At 36.3% G+C, this 21,919-nt stretch overlaps 2 protein-coding genes across 2 annotated transcripts; one reads left to right on the top strand and one right to left on the bottom strand.

Annotated features, from left to right (window-relative positions):
* Positions 1-1,875: 1,875 nt before the first annotated feature.
* Positions 1,876-5,325, top strand: SPP1 (Phosphatidic acid phosphatase (PAP2) family protein). The gene is made up of 8 exons (XM_059571995.2): positions 1,876-2,195; positions 2,339-2,434; positions 2,575-2,649; positions 2,767-2,897; positions 3,276-3,379; positions 3,476-3,604; positions 4,317-4,432; positions 4,789-5,325. Exons 1-8 carry the CDS (start codon positions 2,034-2,036, stop codon positions 5,191-5,193), a joined length of 1,218 nt encoding a protein of 405 aa, XP_059427978.2. The 5' UTR covers positions 1,876-2,033; the 3' UTR covers positions 5,194-5,325.
* Positions 5,326-6,859: 1,534 nt separating this feature from the next.
* On the bottom strand, positions 6,860-12,212 carry PP2A-4 (protein phosphatase 2A-4). The gene is made up of 11 exons (XM_059606511.2): positions 11,962-12,212; positions 11,753-11,809; positions 11,259-11,342; positions 10,487-10,558; positions 9,458-9,529; positions 9,078-9,118; positions 8,325-8,391; positions 7,952-8,143; positions 7,699-7,788; positions 7,508-7,615; positions 6,860-7,401 (listed from the first exon to the last, which is right to left on the bottom strand). The coding sequence occupies exons 1-11, from the start codon at positions 12,052-12,054 to the stop codon at positions 7,336-7,338; spliced, it is 942 nt and encodes a 313-aa protein (XP_059462494.1). The 5' UTR covers positions 12,055-12,212; the 3' UTR covers positions 6,860-7,335.
* Positions 12,213-21,919: the final 9,707 nt, after the last annotated feature.

Raw genomic sequence — 21,919 nt, 5'->3', positions numbered from 1 at the left:
TGGTTTGAAGAGTTATATTATTTTTTGGTGTTTCAAATTGAGATATCTACTTTCTATTAGAAAGTGTAAAATACCTAATTTACACTACGACCTAATTAAAGTTATGAGTGTGTTTTTTTTTGGTTTTTTCCCCTAAGCGCCGGATAGGGGGAGTGATGTGTGTGTTAAGGAACACCATGTGCTTTATAATTTCTGAGTTTGGATAAGCTTTGCCTTGGGCTTTAAGAGAAAATTTAGGAGCCCATTGGTTCCCAACTTCGTCTTGGGCTTTCTTTATGCAGCCCACTAGTCAAATACCACCAAATCTTTGACTAAGTCGCGGGATTTGCCACAAAGAACTTTTACACAATCCCTTTTATCATCTGGATAACACAGAAACAAAAGTAGAAGGAAAAGCAAAAGAAAAGGCAAAAGCCAAAGGACGCCACTAAAGGGTTTATTTGGAATTTCACAAACAATTAATAATGATTTAGCAACATTGTGAAAATTCAAACATTATAAACACGGCCTACTTATGACGAATACTGGTCAATTAGGAACAACGTTGACCAAGTCTTCGGTGGCCATCTGTTGTGATCCTTCTGGCGTGATAGAGACAATCACTTCATTCTGGAACAAATCATACAACGTTGAGATCTGATATGGATGCAATTGAAAACCTTTTTTTATTTTTATTTCCCAATTGAAAACCTTTTTTAATGTGTTAACAACACATACGCATAATAAAAGAAAAAAGAAAAAATACACAACAATAATAGTTTATTGATGGGTTAACTTAAATGATAAATGAGTTTATATGGAACAACTTCTGGTTAAATTAAATTAAATAAGAATTTTAGGAGTATTTTTGACTGACATTTTGATGCATTTGATCGCACGATCAAATTTCTAACAATGGGTGCTTACTGGAAAAAACAAGAATGATTAGAGACTTGTTGAGAGTGTCGGCAGATAAAACTTACGATTATATATGAAACCATGAATTTTAGTGATGGGGAGGAGAGGGTGAGGATTTTGAGGGAGAAAATTAATTTTTGAGAATATTGCGTAAAAAGATATATTTTAGGAATATTTTTTTAATTTGTCGAAGACAGCTTATGGCATCCATAAATTAGCTTCTTCCTTTGCCTCTGTGATTAAGTTAGCAAGAATTGATTGTTTAGAGAGTAGAGTCTCAAAAGGATTGTAATAGAAATGTATTTAAATATTGTTGCATGTCCTCCTTTACGCAGAATGTTTATCAACAAATACGACATTTGCCACGTGTTGCCCTCTAATAGGGTACGGTCTTGGCCAAGCAAGGTTCAAATTCCTCACCTATTAACAGGTTACAGTTATTAAATGATGTCGTATCGAGTTACATGCTAACTAGTTAAAATAGTCTAGCAATTTAATCTGAATGATAAACTCTTGAGCCCCCTCCTTGTCTACTTAGGCCGGCATGGTAGATAATGAGTATATCACATTTAATGAAACGGCCACCATAATTTGCAACTTGCTTTCTATTTTTCTACTTTTCTTTTTTCTTTTTCTTTTTTAATAAATAAACTTCATTAAAAATCAGCAAACCGAATACACACAAACCAGACTAAACCTGGACATAGAAGAGCAGCCCACCCTACTGAGACATTTGCAACTTGCTGTCAATCTACTTTTCTTCTTCTTCTTTTTTTTTTTTTTTCTTTTTTTTTTTTTCTCACCGATTTGCTGGCTTTTTCTGGGCCAGCCAAAAACAGAAGCCACCGAAGCCGAAGTGGCAAGAGTTATGACCATTTAAAAATTGAAAAAAAAAAATATGTAAATACCCACTATAATACAAATATTAAACTAAAATAATAAAATAAAACTTCTTTCCTCTTTGGACAGAAATTTCCTCAATGCCTCTGTAGTCAAGTCCTGCCACTAGCTTTCAATTTTTTTTTGTTTTCTTTCTTTGTTATCTGCGTCTCTCATTGTTTCTCTTCTTCGATCCCTCTTCTTCAAGAGGGAAATTAGAGAGAGAGAGAGAGAGGGAGAGAGGGAGGGAGAAAGAGATGGAAAGCATAGCAGTGTGGCAAGGAGCAACGCTGTGTGGAATCGTCGCATGGATTGTGATGGCTTCATACCTCAATGTGACTCGCAAGCTTAGATCTTTCCTGCAACCATGGGTGGCTCACCGTGTCATCACTGGGAACCCTCTTCTCCTCCAGATCCAGGTTTCAGTCAACTTTTGCAACTGAAAATGAAAACCCAGATGATCATTCTTGTTGAATTCTCTGTATATATGTTTTTTTTTTTTTTTTTTTTTTTTTTTCAATAGAGTAATTCTTTTTGGGATTGGTCTGGTGGGTTTTTGCAGAAATACCAGCATAGGTTTCTGGATGCTCTGTTCTCTGGGTTGTCTTGCGTTGTATCTGTGCCCTTTTACACTGCCTTTCTTCCTCTGCTCTTCTGGGTATGTTCTGTCTCTCCATAATTTGGTTAATTTTGAAATCTGACCTGGTTTTTTATTGTCTGATATGGACTTTAGAGCAATTTCATTTATCAGCATTTTAAGAAGTCAAATTTAGTGGCATTTTTTGGGTAATATTGTAGAGTGGGCATGGCAGATTGGCTAGGCAAATGACCCTTTTGATGGCTTTTTGTGATTATCTTGGGAACTGTATAAAGGTATCTACTTCCTCTCTTTCTTGGTTCTAAGCTTCTCATTTGTTTGTATGCGGTTTAGTGCTTGTTAATGAAGATATATATATATATATATGCATCTGTGGTGTTTGTGTTTCATAGGACGTGGTATCAGCACCGAGGCCCAGTTCACCACCTGTTAGGAGAATAACTGCCACAAAGGACGAGGAAGAAAATGCATTGGAATATGGATTGCCTTCTTCTCACACTCTTAACACAGTTTGCTTATCTGGGTACCGGATTTTTATTTTTATTTTTTTAATTTGTTATATTTGCGGTGTAGCCGCGCAGATGAATTTAGAAGGCAATTGAATAGGTTCTGTTCTTAGAGGTTTAAAATTCATGCCTCATGAGTCAAGACCAATGGTTTAAGCTTCTTTAGCAAAGCTCATAATTCTCACGTATCCGCGTAAACCTCATGATCTTCTAGGGTAATCAACATGTTAGCAATGAATACACGTCAATCAGTATTGCTTATAACATGCATGCATTTGTTTACAACCGTTGGGTTCATGCTTTGTACTTTGTGAAAGTTGAGAGCTTTTCCTCTTACCTTTGCATCTTAAAATATTCCCTCTTACAGGCTAACTTCTTGCACTGGGGATTTCCAGGTACCTTTTGCATTATGTCTTGTCTTATACTCAGTATGAAGATGCCTCCATGAAATTTGTTGGCCTTGCCCTTGTTTGTTTGCTTGTGGGCCTCATTGGTTTGGGTAAGTTCATTCTTTTTTAATAAGTTTTTCTGTTTTTGGAAGCTTTTTTAGTTTCTTGCTGCATATTTCCAAACTGAAATTTGGTTTACTTGCTAGGAAGAATTTACCTCGGCATGCACAGTTTGGTTGATGTCATTGGTGGCCTTTCCGTTGGACTGGTGATCCTTTCATTTTGGCTTACAGTTCATCAATATGTTGACATTTTTGTTGTCTCAGGACAAAATGGTATGTATACTTCTGTTGCCACGTTAATGGTTACCAATTTTGTATAGCTGAAAAGCAAAAGGGCCTAGGCTTTTGAAGAACTTGATGAAGGTAAGAAGTAGCTTAGCAGCCTCAGGAGAGGCTTCAAGCAAATTCCTAAACTGGCCAAGTTGCCCCAAGTGCTGAGTGTGGGAAAGGTTGGTATGCCACCATGCCTGTAATATGTTAGGAAAAAGAGCTACCAAGCTAACAATATTAGAAGATAGATTGGCCTTGCAGAGCTAAGACCAGGGGCAGAAGTTAGCCTAATAGAGAACCAGCTGCAGCACCTTAATTAATGTGCCTACAAAGTAAGAGAGAAGTTCCCACATATAGGAAGTTTTCTCATCAGGCAGTAATGGCTCATGGGTTCCATTTGCGAGCAGACCCTTTTGAGAAACAGCCACACATGGGGACTTTGAGGTTACAAACCTGGAAGTAGATTTTTCATGATGGAAACTTGTCTAATCAAAAATCATTATCTCAAAATTTGTTGGGATAAAGAAGAATGTTGAATCATGAATTGTCTTGGAAGTTAAGTTCTGTTGGAAACTTCTGTTTGACAGAAAGTAGTCTGGGGTGTTTTTAACTTTACGAAGAGTTTGAAATTCAAACAAGATACTGACTTTGAGATTCAAAATTCAGCAACGTGGGTATGAAATCTCACTTAGTGCACACTCTATCTCTGATGCAGTTACATCCTTTTGGGCGGCTCTAAGCTTCCTGTTGCTCTTTGCTTATCCAACTCCTGAGCTCCCAACACCAAGTTTTGAGTACCACACTGCCTTTAATGGTGTTGCATTCGGAATCGTAAGCAATCTCCACCCATTTAAGTTTGAATTAATGCTATGTTTGGCTTTCAACTTCCGTCTGTTATTACCAGAATATTGCATGGGGTTGCAATAGGAATTTAATCGATCTTTTTAAATATATCGTTGCAGTATTTGGATATGACAAGACTGACTCTATTTGACACAAATATCATATTATTACACTTACAGTATGAACTTCACATTCTTTTATAGAAATCTGATAGAATGCATAAAAGGAAAAGACAAAGGAAGTTATTGCCAAATTCATGAAAAGTTTGTATATTGACTATATTCTTTCAAATTTTGTGCCTTCTTCTTGTGACATTGATAATCTAAAATAGCAATTGTTTTCAGGTATCCGGGATCCAGCAAACGTATCATCAGTTTCACCATGAAGCCGTTGCACGCATATTTACCCCACAACTCACAATCCCTACCTTTGTGGGAAGAATGCTGGTTGGGATACCCACAATACTTCTTGTGAAGTTCTGCAGCAAGGCTCTTGCGAAATGGATTCTCCCTGTTGTATCAAACACATTGGGCATCCCAATTAAATCAACCAGCTATATCCCAAATCTAAATGGAAATGGGAAGAAATCAGACAAGATTAAACAGTCTGGTTATTCCCAAAAGCTGTTCTTTTTCTCCCAACAGGATTCATTTGATGTTGATACAGGTATCAGGTTCATCCAATATGCAGGCCTTGCATGGTCGGTGGTAGATCTTGTTCCATCTCTTTTCTCTCACCTGAGCTTGTAATGCTTGGTGCTCTTGTAAAATATGAGTAGTATCTTATAGGCCAGTTTAAAGGGTATATGATATATATGCTTATTTTGCAAGTCACAATTTTTCCTATAATTTTTTTCATATTATAATATGAGTTGTATCTAAGATTCTCGCAATTTATCCGTGAGCTTTACAGTGTGGAATGGGCAATGGAAATTTAAACGCGCTTTTACAGTAGGCGTTGCGTGAACGCTTGATTTTTATGGAAAACGGCAGTCCTAGTTTTGAATGGAGAATGATCCCATTGACTCGGTTAGTTGTTTTAGGAGGGTAAAATTGTCCTTAAAGAATTGACAATTTTACCCTCCTTGAATGAAATAACCGGTTTTTTTCTGTTCCAATTAAAATGGATAGGATTCTATTCCGTTTTGAATACTCTTGTTTCGAAAACCGAATTTATAATTATGAAATCTCTTTTGAGTCCAATTAGCAGTCGTTTCTTAAATGGCCTTTGAGAGGCGGAACCGTTTTGTACAATTGGGGGAATAGAATCTCTATAATTTAATTGGAATAGTTATTTCGTGAGTAAGATTTAGAGTTTATTTTGGACTTGTTTTTGAGAAATAGAGCTTTTAAATTAAAAAGTACAGCTTTTAATAAAAGTACGTTTTAACTATTTTTAAACTTTTTGAATCCTCATCAAAGGAATTTTTTTTTTTTTTTTTTTTTTTTTTTTTCAAACAGATTTGTTAAAAGCACTTTTAGCCTCAAACATACTTTTTTTTTTTTTTTTTACATGTCTGCACAAGAGAGGAGAAGAAAATTTGAACTAGTGACCTTCGTGATCCAAGCCGATTGAGCTACCTCTTGAAGACCCTCAAACAGGCTCTTAATGTGTTATATATAACAGACATTCATGTCTGGCATAACATTCAAAAATTTAATAAATGTTAAATGCAATAACATTAAATCTTAAACATCAAATAATGCCTTTATATTTCACTTAAAATTGAGGAAATTGTTGTCCGCAATTGGGTCTTCCCCAGCCTTTCGATATGGACAGGGGCATGTGAGAGGGCCTCAGGCAATGATTCTCTGCCCGAGAAAGGGCCTACTGTCCCAGCCTTTCCCGGACAGAGGGCTCCCCACTCCATTTTTCTGCAATTCCTAAATGGCAGAAAATCCCTTTTCGACTGAGGCAACCATCACGATGTCATTTCAACGAAGTATCCCTCCAAAGCGCTGCGTTTTGTTCAATTAGTTGCCCATAAATAAATAAAAAAACAAAAAAGGGGATCAACGTGTCCCTTCACTTGGATTTTCAGGAACCCAGACGCATGTCATATTCTTCAAAGAGCCTTGCAGGCTTACAGCACACGGTAAAACGATCAAACTATTATCTTTCAATCTTGAAGAACAGGCGTCGGTGAAAAAGCTAATGCATGACCGGCACTTCCACAGATGGGAGAGACGGAGGGATGATCCAACATAAAATTATTCAATGGGAAAGGATTCCACAATGGAAACCTTCTCATCTGAAGAATGCCCATGAAAAAAAAGAAAAAAAAAAAAAAAAAAGGAATGCCCATCAAAGTGCGGCAGGCAATATTTGGCAAGCTAGTTTCGTGCAAATGAGCTGGTATCATCAAAGGTGAAACATGTAAACATGGAACATGGAAACTAGTATAAGATTATTAAATCGAGAAAAGCAAAAATGTCTTACCATTACTATGGCCATAATTGTTGTTCAAGATGAAAGAAACGAGGCAAACCATCCAATAGGACATAAATCCATCCATCCCCTTCTCGCGGCCATAGGAGATGAGAAGGGAGGAGAGCAAATAAAAGTGGTAAAAAAGAAAGAAAAACGAATATCCACATTTCAGCTAGAAGCAATACATTCCGACTCTGTGTGTGTCAACTAGGCAATATCTCGAGCAGGAAATCCAGTAAGGTTTAAAGTGTAAGACAAATCAGTGAGCATATTACCTTCCTATTATACATCTTTCAGGGCTGCCGCAATCACCAGAAACGGTTGGCAAGTCATAAATTTTATATCTCCCACACAAAAAGGTGCAAATGCACCGACTCCACGAGTAGGAAAGCAGAGTAACGAATATATATTTCCTGCTAGAAGAAGCAACTGGTCATCATTACCACACAAAGGCAGCTGTTTTATAAGAAATAATCAGGCGTTCTGCGGGTAACATCTGGTTCTCCTCTCCTAGGAGCTGGCTCAAACTGCAAGATTGACAAATATTCAAGTAAATACATGAACAAAACAAAATGCACTCATGCATCATGTGTGAATTAAGGGGAAGGAAAGGAGTAAGAGAGAAAGCGAGACCTGGATGAACGTGTGGCTCTTGCAGTCATCAACTTCTAAGATGGAAGCCATGTTACCACAGCGATAACAATAATTGGGTGCACTAAATATAGTAACCACCTTTTGTTCCTGTCTCAACCAAAAAACTTTATATCAAATATCTAACCCCCATAATACTAAACAAGCAAGCCAAAAGTAAGAGTGAAAATTACGTGGGCCCAGTTAAATCCATCCATGACCAATTGATGAGCTCTAGCAATCAAGTTTAAGTTGTTTGTATGATTGAATTGATCAGATATATCCTGCAAAAAATATTTTGATGTGCTATATTATTCGTTAAAAATAAAGAAGTGCTATATTAAATCAAAGAAGATAGAGAATGTTACAGGTGAACTATTAAAGCTTCAAGAGTGTTCACTTTTAATACATACATAGAGGCAATTGGATATAAGAAGTTAAAGTTACCTGGCCAAAAGTATATCCAGCACCACGAGGTGAAATACCCCAACCACATCGGTCATCTGGGTCAGACCATAACAAATCACACATGGGCCCTTCATGAGGAACCTCTTGAACACGATCAAAATTCCTTATGTTATCAAGAGTTTCAATTGATGGTGACAGTCCACCGTGCAGACAAAATATTTCTGACTCAACCTAAAAATGAGAGAATAGGACATGAACATTAATGATTGGGAATTGACATATAAAATCCTATACCATTGTTTCCCCCCAGTTATTCAGCAAGCCATATTGGAGAACTATTCACCCTTCAGTCTATAATAAAACTGAGCATAAATGATTATAGTAAACCTCAGGAAAATGAAAGTTTACTAACCAGTGCAGTCAACGGGAAATAGTCAAAAAGGTCTGTAAAGATCTTCCACACATTAGCATTGCCATACCTGTAAATTATCATCGCGAAGGGAGAAAAAAAGAAAAAAAATAAAAAGTAATATCATGGATTTGCAAGAGCAAAAACAAATAAATTCTGCATGAGTGCTCATTAAAACGTCAACCACCCATGTGGCCCCAATTGACCTAAAGGATACACCACTAAGAACTAGGTCAAACTCAAAAAAGGCTACCCAATATCATATCATCTTGTGGTTGGGTTCAAGCTGCAGGGTGCATGTGTAACATCCCAAAAAAAACCTACCTAGTTGTCATGAAAAATCCTACTTTCTTGACATCGATGCCAGTACATCCACAAGTTCGAAGCCCACATACCCATTCAATTTGATAATCCTTTTAAATCCCAGCTGGGTTGTGCAACGAAAATGCTTTGACTAGTATTCTATCCAGCATACGTAAGTGCCATGATATGCATTGTCTACCCATCCAGTTCAGAAACTCTATATTAAGATTACCCAAACTACAGTATTAAATCCAAAAGAAAAAGATTTTCCCCATACCACAAGTTTCATTTTGGGAAAAAGAGTTTTCAACTCTATATTAATATTGATGATAACAAATTGAAATATAATGTCATTCAAATTCTTTATAGATATTAAAAAAATTATTTTCTTGTTGAAAGTTAACATATTTCAATTATTACCCCCTAAACAAAGGTAATGTAAAGAAAACTCACTTTCGGAGACATTCATCATAAAATCCATAAACCTGAGTAATCTGCCAAAGGGAACAAAAATTAAGAAATAATTAGCTTGAACTGTTACAATCACCAATACATAGATCACAAAAAAATTGCAGCTTATATTGTAATGTGCTGAATAACACTAAGTGTTCACATAATAGCACCTATATGAACTATATAAAGCAATCATCTTAAAATTAAATAACATCCCTACAAACGAGAAACTAAATATTACAGATTCAAACTAAACATAATCTTTGTAAAGGGAAAAAACATCATTACTCGCACAACCATCAAGATCAAAGCCTCATCATAGTTGCTGAAAACAAAAGGAATATGTCAGTAAAATGAAAGAAAGCAGATTGCAAAAGTACCTGACGACTTTCATGATTTCCTCTAAGTATAGTAATACGCTGAGGATAACGCACTTTCAAGGCCACCAAAAGCTGGATGAATTAACTAATTAGTATCACCAAGATATTGCCACAGGTAACCCCAATAAAATATGCAAGCAGAAAAACTTCTAGACTACTCCCCCACCTGTCCCCGCCCTGCCCACTCCAAAGACCACAGGATAGTCACAGGAATCAAGAATAATTAGTAAGAGCAGCTATTATGAAAATTTGTAGCTAAACACCTCTAGCAAACCTATCACAAGAGGCCAACCCCTATCGCCTGGAATATGCCAACCTACCATGCAAGCAGGAACACATCTTCCAAATGCCAATGGATGCATCTCAGTCATTTTATTAAAGTGAGTAGGTCCATGAAATGCTGTCTCAATTAGAAGAACTAGAAATGACTTTGTGGCCATTGCTTAGAGCTGATAGGTTGATGAGTGGATGTTCATCTCCCCCAATTCAAGAAAATCCTATTTGACCATATTCAGAAGGTCCTTACGGCACAAGTAAGCTGTCTGTTTTCATATTTACAAATATATTGGAAGAACTCAATTAGTAGATGAAAGGAGGTCCCTGCTAATTTTACAGAAAAAAATCCAATCTTCATCAATGCCAAACCCAAATTGAAGGATTATCACTCAGAATAATTCCTCCAAGAGACACAGAAAATGACCTAGAGCATCAACAGCATCCCTTACACAAGCAACCCCCCACGCCGCCTTGGGGAGAGCGGGGAGGGGGGGGGGGGGTGTGGGGCAGGGAAAAAAAACACAGAAAAACAACAGTAACAATAACATAGAAGGATACCAATCTTGTTACAACACAAACAAGAGTATCATAGCTGATAGTGCTGTGTACTTGTCACGACATACATGAATACGGTAACTGGAACCAAAACTATACAACATAAATGATGCTGCCAGTTCTTGAAGCCATTTCATAGAGATATTTCTTTCAAGATAGCATAAGTAAATCCAGTATCTTCATTCAAATTTTACTTACCGTCACAGTTTCAACAGAATAATACCCACGGTCCACATAATCTCCCATAAAGAGGTAATTTGTATCTGGACACTGTCAATGAAACAAAATAACCATAAAATTTAGATCCAGACTTAATTAGAAGAACCACGGTCCAAATAATCTCCCATAACACTGTCAATGAAACAAAATAACCATAAAATTTAGATCCAAACTAAATTAGAAGAAACATTCAGAAGGAAGTCAAAAACAAGTATGGCTTTATTTGTTAAACTATTTTCCTTCTCACTCTGTTTTTTGTCTTCAAAACAAAAACATTAAAATCCCAAATACAATTCACTCACAAAACACTCAAAACTATTTTCGCTTTTATGTTACACCATAATACTTTTTCAAACAAAAAACAAAACACACCCTCCAAAACACACAAACAAATGGAGCTTATATTATCGAAAAATATATAAATAAATAAATAAAACAAGCAAAAGAATACAAATCTTGATTTAGAGCAGAACCTTTTTCCACAAAAGTGGATGAGACATGGTTCAGTTTACTAATACCATTTTTTGTTTTCAAATGAGCAGAATAATCACAGTGGATTGAGTCAAAAACCAATTATGCACTGAATTAAATTAGCAGTTCCCTGACTGGTGGCAATTTACTCCACAATACCTCTGGAGCCCTTCCATCTTCAAAAGCATTTCTTTGACAGGTCTCAATTAGTTAATTTAGACATTCCCCAGCTGAACCACAAGAGTTGAATACAAAAATATGTCATGGTCAGAACTGATACCTTCCCTCCAATTCGAAAAAGTTCAGCAAGATCGTGAAACTGCCCATGAATATCGCCACAAATTGTTACAGGGCTTTTCACAGGCTGTGATACAGGAAAAAACAGAAAAAGAAAATCAATCTTTTCCTCCTTTAAGCTAAAAAAAAAAAAAAAAAAAAAAAAAAAAAAATCAATATGTGCAAAGTATAATGCGAGAATAATCAAAATATGATCGATAGCATAAAAGAATCATATTGCACCAGGAACTTGAAAACAAATTGCTATTCTTCGTAAGATTCTAAAACACAGTCTCACTTTCCAGCAGAGTTACTAGTTCTTTTTCTTTCAAGGTTAGCTAGAAATACATATATTTTCGCAATTGATTCAAGAACGCACAATCTCAGAATCGAACAATGAAAGAAATAAAATGACAGTGGAGCAGCTAAGATTAACATATTCAGCAACAACAAAAAATGCCAATGAAAATTTGAAAAAGCAAGGATGAGCCGTGGCACCTGTACATTGCTTTCCTCCATTAATATCTCCTTAGCCTTCTCACACAACGCTCTAACCTACACGGAAAGCCAAATACACTGTTTAAAAAAAACAATAATTTTTTGCTACGACTCGAAAATTCTAATTCCTTATTATTCGGTGCTGCGTTTTCTCAGCATACAAACAGATCCTCATTTTTTTTCAGAAAAACGAAAAATTATAATGGAACCTGTTGCTCCACGAGTGGCTTGCACTCCATGAGCTGGGCGATCTGCTCGTCGACGTCGTCACTCGAGTCCGATGGTAACGAATTCACGCCCATATTGCTCTTCTTCTCCGGAATTGGACCAGGCGATCGGTATCCAAACTAGTAATAACCCTAACCCTAGACTTGCGGTATTCTCTAACCTCGCTCTCTGCTCCTGCAGCGGAGTCGAAATGGGACAGCGCGTGGAGGAGGGAGTGAGCAAGCGCGTAGCAGTTTTTTTATACAGTTAGAACTTGCTCTCTTTCTGTTTTTTTCTTTTTCTTTTTCTTTTTTCTGTTTTTTCTTTTGTGTTGTTGTCGTCGATGCGGGCACAATGCCTCATGAGATGGCCCAATGGGCTTTTGCTATGGTTCTTGCTTTCTCCTGAACCCAAATAAAGCACAAGTCATTTCTCTGTCTATGATGATGGCCATCCTCCGTTGTTTTTAATCCTTCCAGAGGTTTCTTTTTCACAGCGTCTTGGGGAGGTTGCACAAAGGGTAGCTTTTGTACCACCAATTGAAAGGTAACACTTGAGCCAATCTTATTAGACTTAATTTTAGAAAGATAAAAAAAAACCTATTGCACCAGATTATACAAGTTTGAGGAAATAAAAAACTTCAAAAATTAATTTTTTTTTAAAAACAAATTAGAAGTAGTGAGCAGCCACCACAAGTGGGTGGTGGGGATGGCTTGGGTGGTGGGGGTGGCCGCACAAGCCATCCCCCGCCCAAGGAATGGCCACGCAAGGGATCCTCGCCTAGGGAGAGAGTTCCAGCGGAGAGAGATCCGGCCGAGAGAGAGAGAGGGGAGAGATCCAGGCCATAGGGGGCAGCTCGTAGCCACCCCTGATGGCCTAGCTCTCCAATACAAAACCCTTTTTTTATTTATTTTTTATTTTTTTAAATGTAAACCTAATATAATCAGGTAGTTTGGTTTTATTTTAGTAATGTGTTCAGATGATAAATAGTTGGCACAAAAGTAAGCTTTTGTGCAACCTCAGTATATAAGTTATTCTGTTCTTTTTTTCTTTTTAAAACAAAAAATAAAGGAAAAACTATTCTTTTAAAACAAAATATTTTTAAAAGAGCTTTACGAATTGACAAGTAGACATTTAAATATATCAAACTACCATTTTATATATAAAAAAAATGTCAATCTATTAGCTTCATCTCTTGTTGACTAAAAACTTCCTAAACATCCTAAGAAAACTAAAGTAAAATGTAATAGAATAGAAACAAAAATCTATTAATAAAAAAAAACAATAAAAAAACTTAAAACAAAAAAAAATAGGGATTGGCCACTCCCAACCCACAAAGTGACCGCCTCTAGTAGGTCATGGAGTGGCTCTGGCTAGCAAGCCACCTCCTATCTATGGGAGTGGCCTATCAACCAACCGAAACCCCAAGGGGTGATGACTGATGAGCACCCACCACTACCCTCAAGGGTTTCCTAGCTTTTTTTCTTCTTTTTTTTTTTTAAGATTTATCTATTTTTATTTTTAATCAAAGTTGAAAAAATATATATTTCAATGTGACGTGGCACCAACAAACGTTCCAAAATTGGTCGAAAATTCAACATAATGACCCATTTCAAATTCACAAAATCAACTTATGCATTTAAAATTATGAAAAGAAAAAAAAATACAAATAAAAAATGAGTTGTTATTTAAAATAGCGCTTTGCTTCATGGATTCATCTTAGATTTTCCCAAAAGAAAATTGGGGCGGTTTAGTCACTCCCTATCTTCCATTTTTTTTTTCCTAAGGTTCATTTTATTTTTTTTACTAATTAATAATTATAAAATGATAAATGTGGTTTTTTAATGGTCAAATTGAGGGTGTTTTCAAAATATTTTGGTCAAATGCAAGGCACATGACCAGTGTTTCATCCATTGTAATTAGGGCTGGGCACGGGTCGGTTCGGGGCGGGTTTGGAGTTTTTTACCACCCGACCCGTGCCCATCGGGTTTGATAAACCCTTACCCGTTACCCGGGTTATATGCACTAAAACCGCCGGGTTTCGGGTAGAACGGGGCGGGTTGCTCGGTGCGGGTTGCTCGGGTTGCTCGGGTCGGGTCGGGTATTTTTAATGGCTATCAATTTCAATTTAAGTCCTGGTTTTTTTGTAATTTTTTTAAAAAAAACTGGTTTTTTGTAATTTTTTTTTAAAAAACTGGTTTTTTGTAACTTTTTTAAAAACTACTGTAGCACCCCAGATTTTTAAAGTCTTATTTTAGAGATATTAATTTGATGCTATTAATGTTCATATTAGGTAATGACATTTACTTTGAGGTTGAGATATTTATTGATGATATTAGGTAATAATATTTATTCTTGAGGAACTTATTAGATCTTATGAATATTATTGGAATGAATATTGATTTGAGGTTATTATATCATGATGATGATTTTATATTGATTATTTTATTGGGAGATTTAAGAGATATGATAATTGATGATTGATTGGTATAATTTGGAGTATGATTGTAATAATTGGTGATATAATAAGATAGTATATGGTAGGTATAAGGATGGTAGAATAAGAAGGTAGAATAGTATATGGTTGGTGAAATAGTATAGGGTTGGTGGAATAGTGTAGGGTTGGTGGAATAGTGTAGGGTTGGTGGAATAGTATAGGGTTGGTGAAATAGTATAGGGTTGGTGAAATAGTATTTGATTTTCTCCTATAAATAGAGCTCTTCTCCTTCACAATTTTCACAACTCATCTCCTCTCCCATCTCTTGCATATATTCTTCATTCTTCCGCTTTTTACTCGGTCTTTCTTCTTTCTAAGAGTGTTTAAGAGAGAGAGAGAGAGAAAGTCAGTGAAGGGATTGTTATGGGTATGGACCAACTGCAGCAGAACGGGTTTCAAGTAATTACCTTTGATGATCCATTCATGTAATCCACTGTAAGTATTCTTACTTACTGAGTATGATATTGATATCCAATAATACGGATTTTTGTGGTTTTATAACTTGTCTAGCATTTTGCTATATATGATTCAACAATGATTTATATTATCGGAAATCAATTGACTCACTACTTCACAGTTTTTTGTAGTGTTTGCAGGAATGGAAAATCAAGGTAATTATGCAGTTGTGATTAGAGATTCATATTGAGATGTACAGAGATTCCAAGTTGGTTAAGTTTTGTCTAGAGTTTAGACTGTCGGATAGATTTGTATAAATGCCTTGTACGACATAGCTTTGGGTATTTTTGTATAAAGAAAAGTATTTTAACAGTATTTTTGTATTGATAATTACAGTTTTTCCGCTATATGAGATGGGGATGTTACAACTACATTTGGACTAAAACCCATCAAGAATGGAGGATTAGAGGAAGTCTGGAAGGGGGAAGAGGAATAGAGGATATCATATTAGGAATTTAGGGTTTTAAACATATAGGGGCGGGGCGGGGCGGGTCGGGTCGGGTACCCGCCTCTTAAAAAATCCTATACCCGCGAGCCGACCCGACCCGCACGGGTCTGATGTTTCCCAACCCGTGTATGCCAAAAAAAAACTTAAATCCGGCGGGGCGGGGCGGATCGGGGCGGGGCGGGGCGGGTTGGGCGGGTTTTTGCCCACCCCTAATTGTAATGGTCAACTTTTTTTTTTAAGTGGGGGTGTCAGGTGTATGATGTACGACAATATTTCATTTCCTTATTAGGATTAAATTTGTTTTAATTATTTTTTTTTCTTTATTAGGATTAGGTTTACTATTACTACTAGGATTATGTTTATTTTCTCTATAAGTATTTATCTTCTATAAATAGGCTAGTTTATGATGTAGAACTCAATTCATTGAATTATTATCAAATCAGAGAATTTTCTCTCAAATACTCTACGAAATTTTATCTTTCTTTTAGTCTACGGGCTTGTTTTATCTTTTGGGTAGAAGACGAAGACGCTTCTCCTTACAGAATCTGTTGGAATTGATGGCTCATATTAATACCAGTAGAATGCCAAGTAAACAGGAGCGGAGTGAACGTTGTACGGAACAGGATATTTCGGGGATTTCCTTGATACATCCATACAAGTAGGGTTTAGGGTTTTTCTATATATATGTATGATGTAACCCTGAATCATTAAGAGTAAAAATACAGCCACCTATCGTGGACGTAGGCAAATTACCAAACCATGTTAAATTTGTGTTTCGACTCTCTCTCTTTTCGATTCTATATTGTTCATCAATTATTATGCATAGTAACAACAGAATCAAAGGCACTGCTATTTGGTTAGTTACCTAACTTACCTTAGTCTTTCACTACGTCAATTGGTATCAGAGATAGGGCTAGCAAAACGGGTCAGCGGGTCGACCCGCTTACGACCCGCGGGTACCCGCGACCCGTTTAACCAAAACCCAAACACGACCCGTTTATTAAACGGGTCGGACCCTCCGACACGACACGAACCCGAGTATTTCACGGGTCACCCGACACGACCCGTGAGACCCGTTTACCCCTTTAACTTAAAAAATGATTTTTTTTTAAAAAAAAATAAAATAAAATAATAATAGTTTTATAATAATAGTGATAAGTCTGATTCGTCTGAAGAAGAAATACACTTCAAAATCAATATGAAAAGAGATGGATTAAGAAGAAAAGGGAAAAAGGAAAAAGAGGAGAAGATTACAAGAAGATTACGGGGCTTGGGGAGCTTAGGCTTCAAATCAGCTCGGACCCTCCTCCTTTCTGCAGTAATGGGTGCCTTCTCAGCCATCGTTGCCATGGCTTCCTTTGATGCTTGATCTGTTACGTCGGCGGCGAGAGTGAGAGAGAGCGGCAGTGGAGAAAGTGAGAAACAAAGGAAAAATGGAGCGGTGAAAGGCCGAGAGGTTTGGTCCGTCTGGATCCGCTGATCTAGAGAGTGGAGTGGAGGAGACTGCAAGTTTGCGACACGGGTCTGGATCGTCTGGGCGTTTTTCACTTTTTTGGGGGAAGAAAGAGAGCGGCAGTGGCGGAGGCAAGGAGCGGCAGTGGCGTGGCGTGGGTCGAGGTTGCATGTGGACTAAGGAGTGGAGGAACGACGAGAGAGAGAGACCGCCAGTGGAGGAGCGACAGTGGCGTGGCCGTGGGGGGTGGCATGGTGTGAGGAGTGAGGTCGAGAGGGTCTCTGGGTTTGGAGGATTTTGATTTTTGGAGTTGGAGGAGATGAGTTTCCTGTATGCGTTTTTCACTTAAAAAAAAAAAAAAAAAAAAAAGAACAAACGGGTCTGGCGGGTCACCCGCGACACGACCCGCCAGACACTCATAAACGGGTCATAAATGGGTCAACCCGTTTATGACCCAAACCTGTTTAAGGTAAACCCAAACCCGCTAATTTCGTGTCGGGTTGTCGGGTCGTGTCAAAATTGCCAGCCCTAATCAGAGACATGCTTTATCCTGATCATGGTCAATCAGCGCAACAGTGACAAACTTCTCCAACAATATAGTAACCTTTTTTTAGACTAATGATATATTGATGTATTCAAATGCTACACTTATAAGTTCGTGAAGCTCTTTTGAAAATGGTTGTTAATTACCCAAAAAAAAATTATTAATGTTAAAGGCCCATTTGGTAAAATTTGGAGAAAAGTCCATGTACTACCCAATTGTCAGTGTCTCCCAAATGATTAAAAATTATATATTCCCTCAAATGCCAGTAAAAATACAAAAGTAATCCCAACTTTTTATTTTTATTTTTTATGTTTAAAAAATACCCCTATAAATTAGAAAAAAAAAAAAAAAAGGTTAATAACTTTTTTGGTACCTAAGTTTTCACTTTTTTATTTTTTTCCCTCCTGAGTTTTAAAACATGACAAATCTAGTACCTAACCTATGGAGAAAAGACAAAATCAATACCTCTGTTAGTTCCGTTAGTCCTAATTAACGGGTTTAGTAGGAAAATCAACCAGGAAAGCTTAGAACCCTAAAAAGTAAAAATAATTAAAAATTAAAAAAAAAAAAAAAAAAAAAAAGAGCTGCCACTGTTTGGTTGCCAAGAAAACAAGGGAAAGAATGTGTTGCGGAGTTGATAAGAATTTATTTTTATTTTAGACACTATTACATGTCCAAGTTCCTTCGGGTAATTTCAGAGATTAGTTCTAAGCTTTCCTTGTTGATTTTCCTACTAAACCCGTTAATTAGGACTGACGGAACTAACGGAGGTATTGATTTTGTCTTTTCCCCATAGGTTGGGTACTAGATTTGTCATGTTTTAAAACTCAGGGGGGGAAAAATAAAAAAGTGAAAACTCAGGTACCCAAAAAGTTATTAACTCAAAAAAAAAAAAAAAAAAAAAGAAGAAGAAGAAGAAGAAGGAGGAGGAGTGGTTGTCAAACCATCCCTAAGGGAGCCACCCCCAAGTGTTTTGAGGTAGCACTACCGTGGTGGTGTGATATGCCAGCCTTAGTGGTAACCGGCCACCCTCGAGGTTGCCAACCCTATTTAAGGGCTACAGCGCTGTCTAGATGCCAGTACGGTGGTCGCGTGAAAGAGTGGTCGTCGCCACTAGGCAGCGGTGGCAACACTACCAATTTTTGTTAACAACATTAAGAAAACTTAATTTGGACCGACCCACGGCCAACCATGGATTTGGACTGCCGTGGCAACACTAGGCAATTTGGGCATTTGAACAACAAAAGAGTGTGAAATTAAAAAAGCTAAAACATGAAATACAGACATTGCAAATTTTTAAATTTAGAGATTATGATTACAAAATCGCTTATTCTTCGAGAGGTGTAAGTGAAGTTTACCCTTTGTTTATTTGTTATATAAGAGTCTTGTAGTTTGTTTTTTGAAAAATGTGTTAGTGGTGGGGCAGATATGAAAATCTACTTGGTTAATCAATTTTAAAAATAGTTTTCAGTATTTGAAAAGTGAACTAAGTTTTGCAAAAGTATACCAAACAAGCCATCATGGTTCGTTTGGTTAAAAAACTCAAAAAAATTATTCGTTGACTTTAGGAAAAGTCCACATACCCCCTCAAACTATTATTCAATTGACAATGTCTAAAAAAAAAGGACAATGTTCCCAAAAAAACAAAAAAATTAACAATTTTTAGTAGTTTGAGGAGGGCATGTCGCAATTGAAAGTTATGGGGAACATTATCAATTGAATGGTAGTTTAAGGAGGGTATGTGGACTTTTCCCTTTGACTTTTTTGCTCTAAAATGTCTAAAATGCACTTTTTTGAAAAAGCTTAAAAATGAAGCTTTTTTAAAAAAAAATAAAAAGCTGTATTTCTCAATGCAATCCCAAACATGCTATAAAGGATTGCGTTAATGAGCTTAAAAATTATTTTCAGTACACAAAAAGTTGTGACAGACAAAAATCTATTTCATTTAATAAAAAAGTATTTATTTGACAATTTCTTCTAAAAAACGCCAAAACACATTTTTGGGGAAAGCTTAAATATAAAGTTTTTTTCTAAAAATTTATTTATGCCTTTAAAAGCTATATTTCTCGACACAATTCCAAACAATCTCTTCTACAATTTCCTATCAGATTAAGTTTTTGGAATAAGTAGAAATTCAACATGGTATCAAAACAAGGGTCCTGAATTCAAACATTGTCTCCATTATTCACCCTTCATCTCAGTTAAAGATTCAACGTAGTGAGCCCCACTTGTTAAAAGAGTGTTATAATATAATTTAAATAATTAAATTTACAATTTTCTATCACTTAGAGTTTTTAAGATAACTGGAAATCGAAGAAATCTAAATAAAAGCACAAACTTTATCCAATTGACAAAAATGTATCAACCAGTTATAAATAAGATGTGTGTTGTCACATACTTAAGCCAAAAGTAACCGCTTCTCTCTCTTAGTGAGAGAAGCTTTAGGTAGAGACTCCTTCCTCATTGTAAGGCCTGCCTTTTTTTTTTTTTTTTTTTTTTTTCGCTAGTAGTGCAGTTGTTTGGGGAGGAGGCAGGGGGGACAGACGTGTTGCAATTCGTCCCCCAAATTTTTTGAAATTCTTCTTTAAATATATATATATTATAAATTTGTCCCCCCAAATTTATAAATCCGTCTCCCCAAAATAATATTTTTATCCTCTTTAATTTTTATTTTTTTTTAATTTCACCCAAACTAAAATTAGATCATTCTATTTGCCCCTAAACGACTAAATAGTCTTTCTCTCGTTCATTTCTAACTAGTAGAACTACAATTTGATTTGGAGTTTTGAGCTTTTGTGTAGCATCACATCAAGAGTCAAGCATCAAACTAACCTCTGCTGGCAGCCTGGCATCAGAACAAAAATCACATCTTGTCTCTTGAAAACAAAATCAACATTTCCGTGTGATTCAGCTTCTCTCATCTCTCTTCACTTTCAAAACTACTCTACACTGTCTCTAGAATGGAAGTGTGCACTGTGACAGAGCCGTGGATCTCTCTTACAATCTTAGATCCATCATCCATTTGACGAAAAATTAAAGCTTGAAAGTTGGAAGATTGAAGATGCTTGTTTATTTTTTCTGCCAGTGTATATTTGCAAGACTGCAACTCTTTATCTTTACTCTAAAATCTGAATCTGATTTTTTGGTGAACTGAAGCGGTGAAGGCGTGAGGCCCAAAGGCCAAAGCCGTGTCTCGGTGTGTGGTGACTGGTGAGCGGCGTGACTATGAGCCTGGTCTCTGCAAAACTCTCATTTTTCTCTCTCAAACATTTGAAAAGGCTTAAAGGCATAAGCAAAAGACTCAAAAGTCTGCCTCACCAGCGCCAGGTCGGTGCAATTTTTTTATTTTTTATTTTTATTTTAATAGGAAGTTTCAAGTTTGTCTTTGCTAATTGTTGGTGAATGGTGAGTCCGCGAGTGACATGATCGTACATGCCACTTTGTTGTTTGGTGAGTGTCGGAGTGATCACGTGAGTTTGCCATAATCTTAGAAAGTTTCTTTGTTTTGTATTTTTGTTTTTTTTTTTTAATTTTGTTGTTTGGTGAGTTCGTGTTGTTTTTATTTATTTATTTTAATTTTGTTGTAGGTGAGTCGGTGCCTTTGTTTCCCTTAGATTTTTGTGAATTTTGGTAGCAACTCAAAAGATAGTCAACTTGAAGAATGCAGATCATTACTACATCCAGTAAAGAACGTGATCTTAAAAATAAAAGAAAAAAAAAATGGATTTGTTGTGTGAGGATGTGAGCTTAAAAAATTTTCATTGTCTAATGAATTTTCAGCTTACATGTTTTATAATAAATTGTAAATTGTAATGATCTTATAATATTCAATTGGTAGCTAAGAGCGGAGTTGAGTCACATGACTATGGTTCATCGATGAGAATGAGATGCCAAAAGTATGTGATATGTGATCAGGTTTTAACATTTTTTTTGATAAATAGGTTTTAATAAATTTAGGTTGCATTGTGGTAAGGCACAACCAGTTCTGGGATTTCACAGGCAAGAACGAGATATCACGCTGAAAGGTTTTTTTATTTTTTTTGGACCCTAGAGATCATGATTAGTTTATTTTGTTAGGAGTTTGTACTATTGAATATTTATGATGCCATGAGATTTCGAATCGAATGCGTATTTTGATATAGAAAAATTATACAATTTTTTTATTTTAGTTTTCATTGTTAGATTTTGTGGGTTAATTTGATTGGTTTGAATTTATTAATTTATTTGGCATTCCTTTACTTGTTAGTGATAATAAGAAATAATGAAATTATAAACAAAAATCTTATACTTCTAGATATTTTTCAAGTTAATTCTTGATCCATAATTTTTCTTAGAGTTAAGAGAAATATAGGAAAGCCAAAAACACTTGATTTATTCTTTAAGAAAAAAGATGCGAGTTAATCAGAAGTTAATACTTGTAAACATTTAGAGAGACATTTAGCAATGGATCTCGAGGCTTTAGTGACTGATGAGCGTCCCTCCAAATGTCCAAGAATTCAACCTGAAGAAATGAATATTACCTTTTTGCAATGTGATCCAGGATTACGTCCGCAAATATGAGA

Source organism: Corylus avellana, chromosome 10, assembly GCF_965113065.1.
Source record: "Corylus avellana chromosome 10, dhCorAvel1.hap1.2, whole genome shotgun sequence".
In the NCBI taxonomy this organism is placed as follows: domain Eukaryota; kingdom Viridiplantae; phylum Streptophyta; class Magnoliopsida; order Fagales; family Betulaceae; genus Corylus; species Corylus avellana.
The sequence above is the reverse complement of the archived record's forward strand: the minus strand, read 5'-3'. Positions and strand labels throughout refer to the sequence as shown.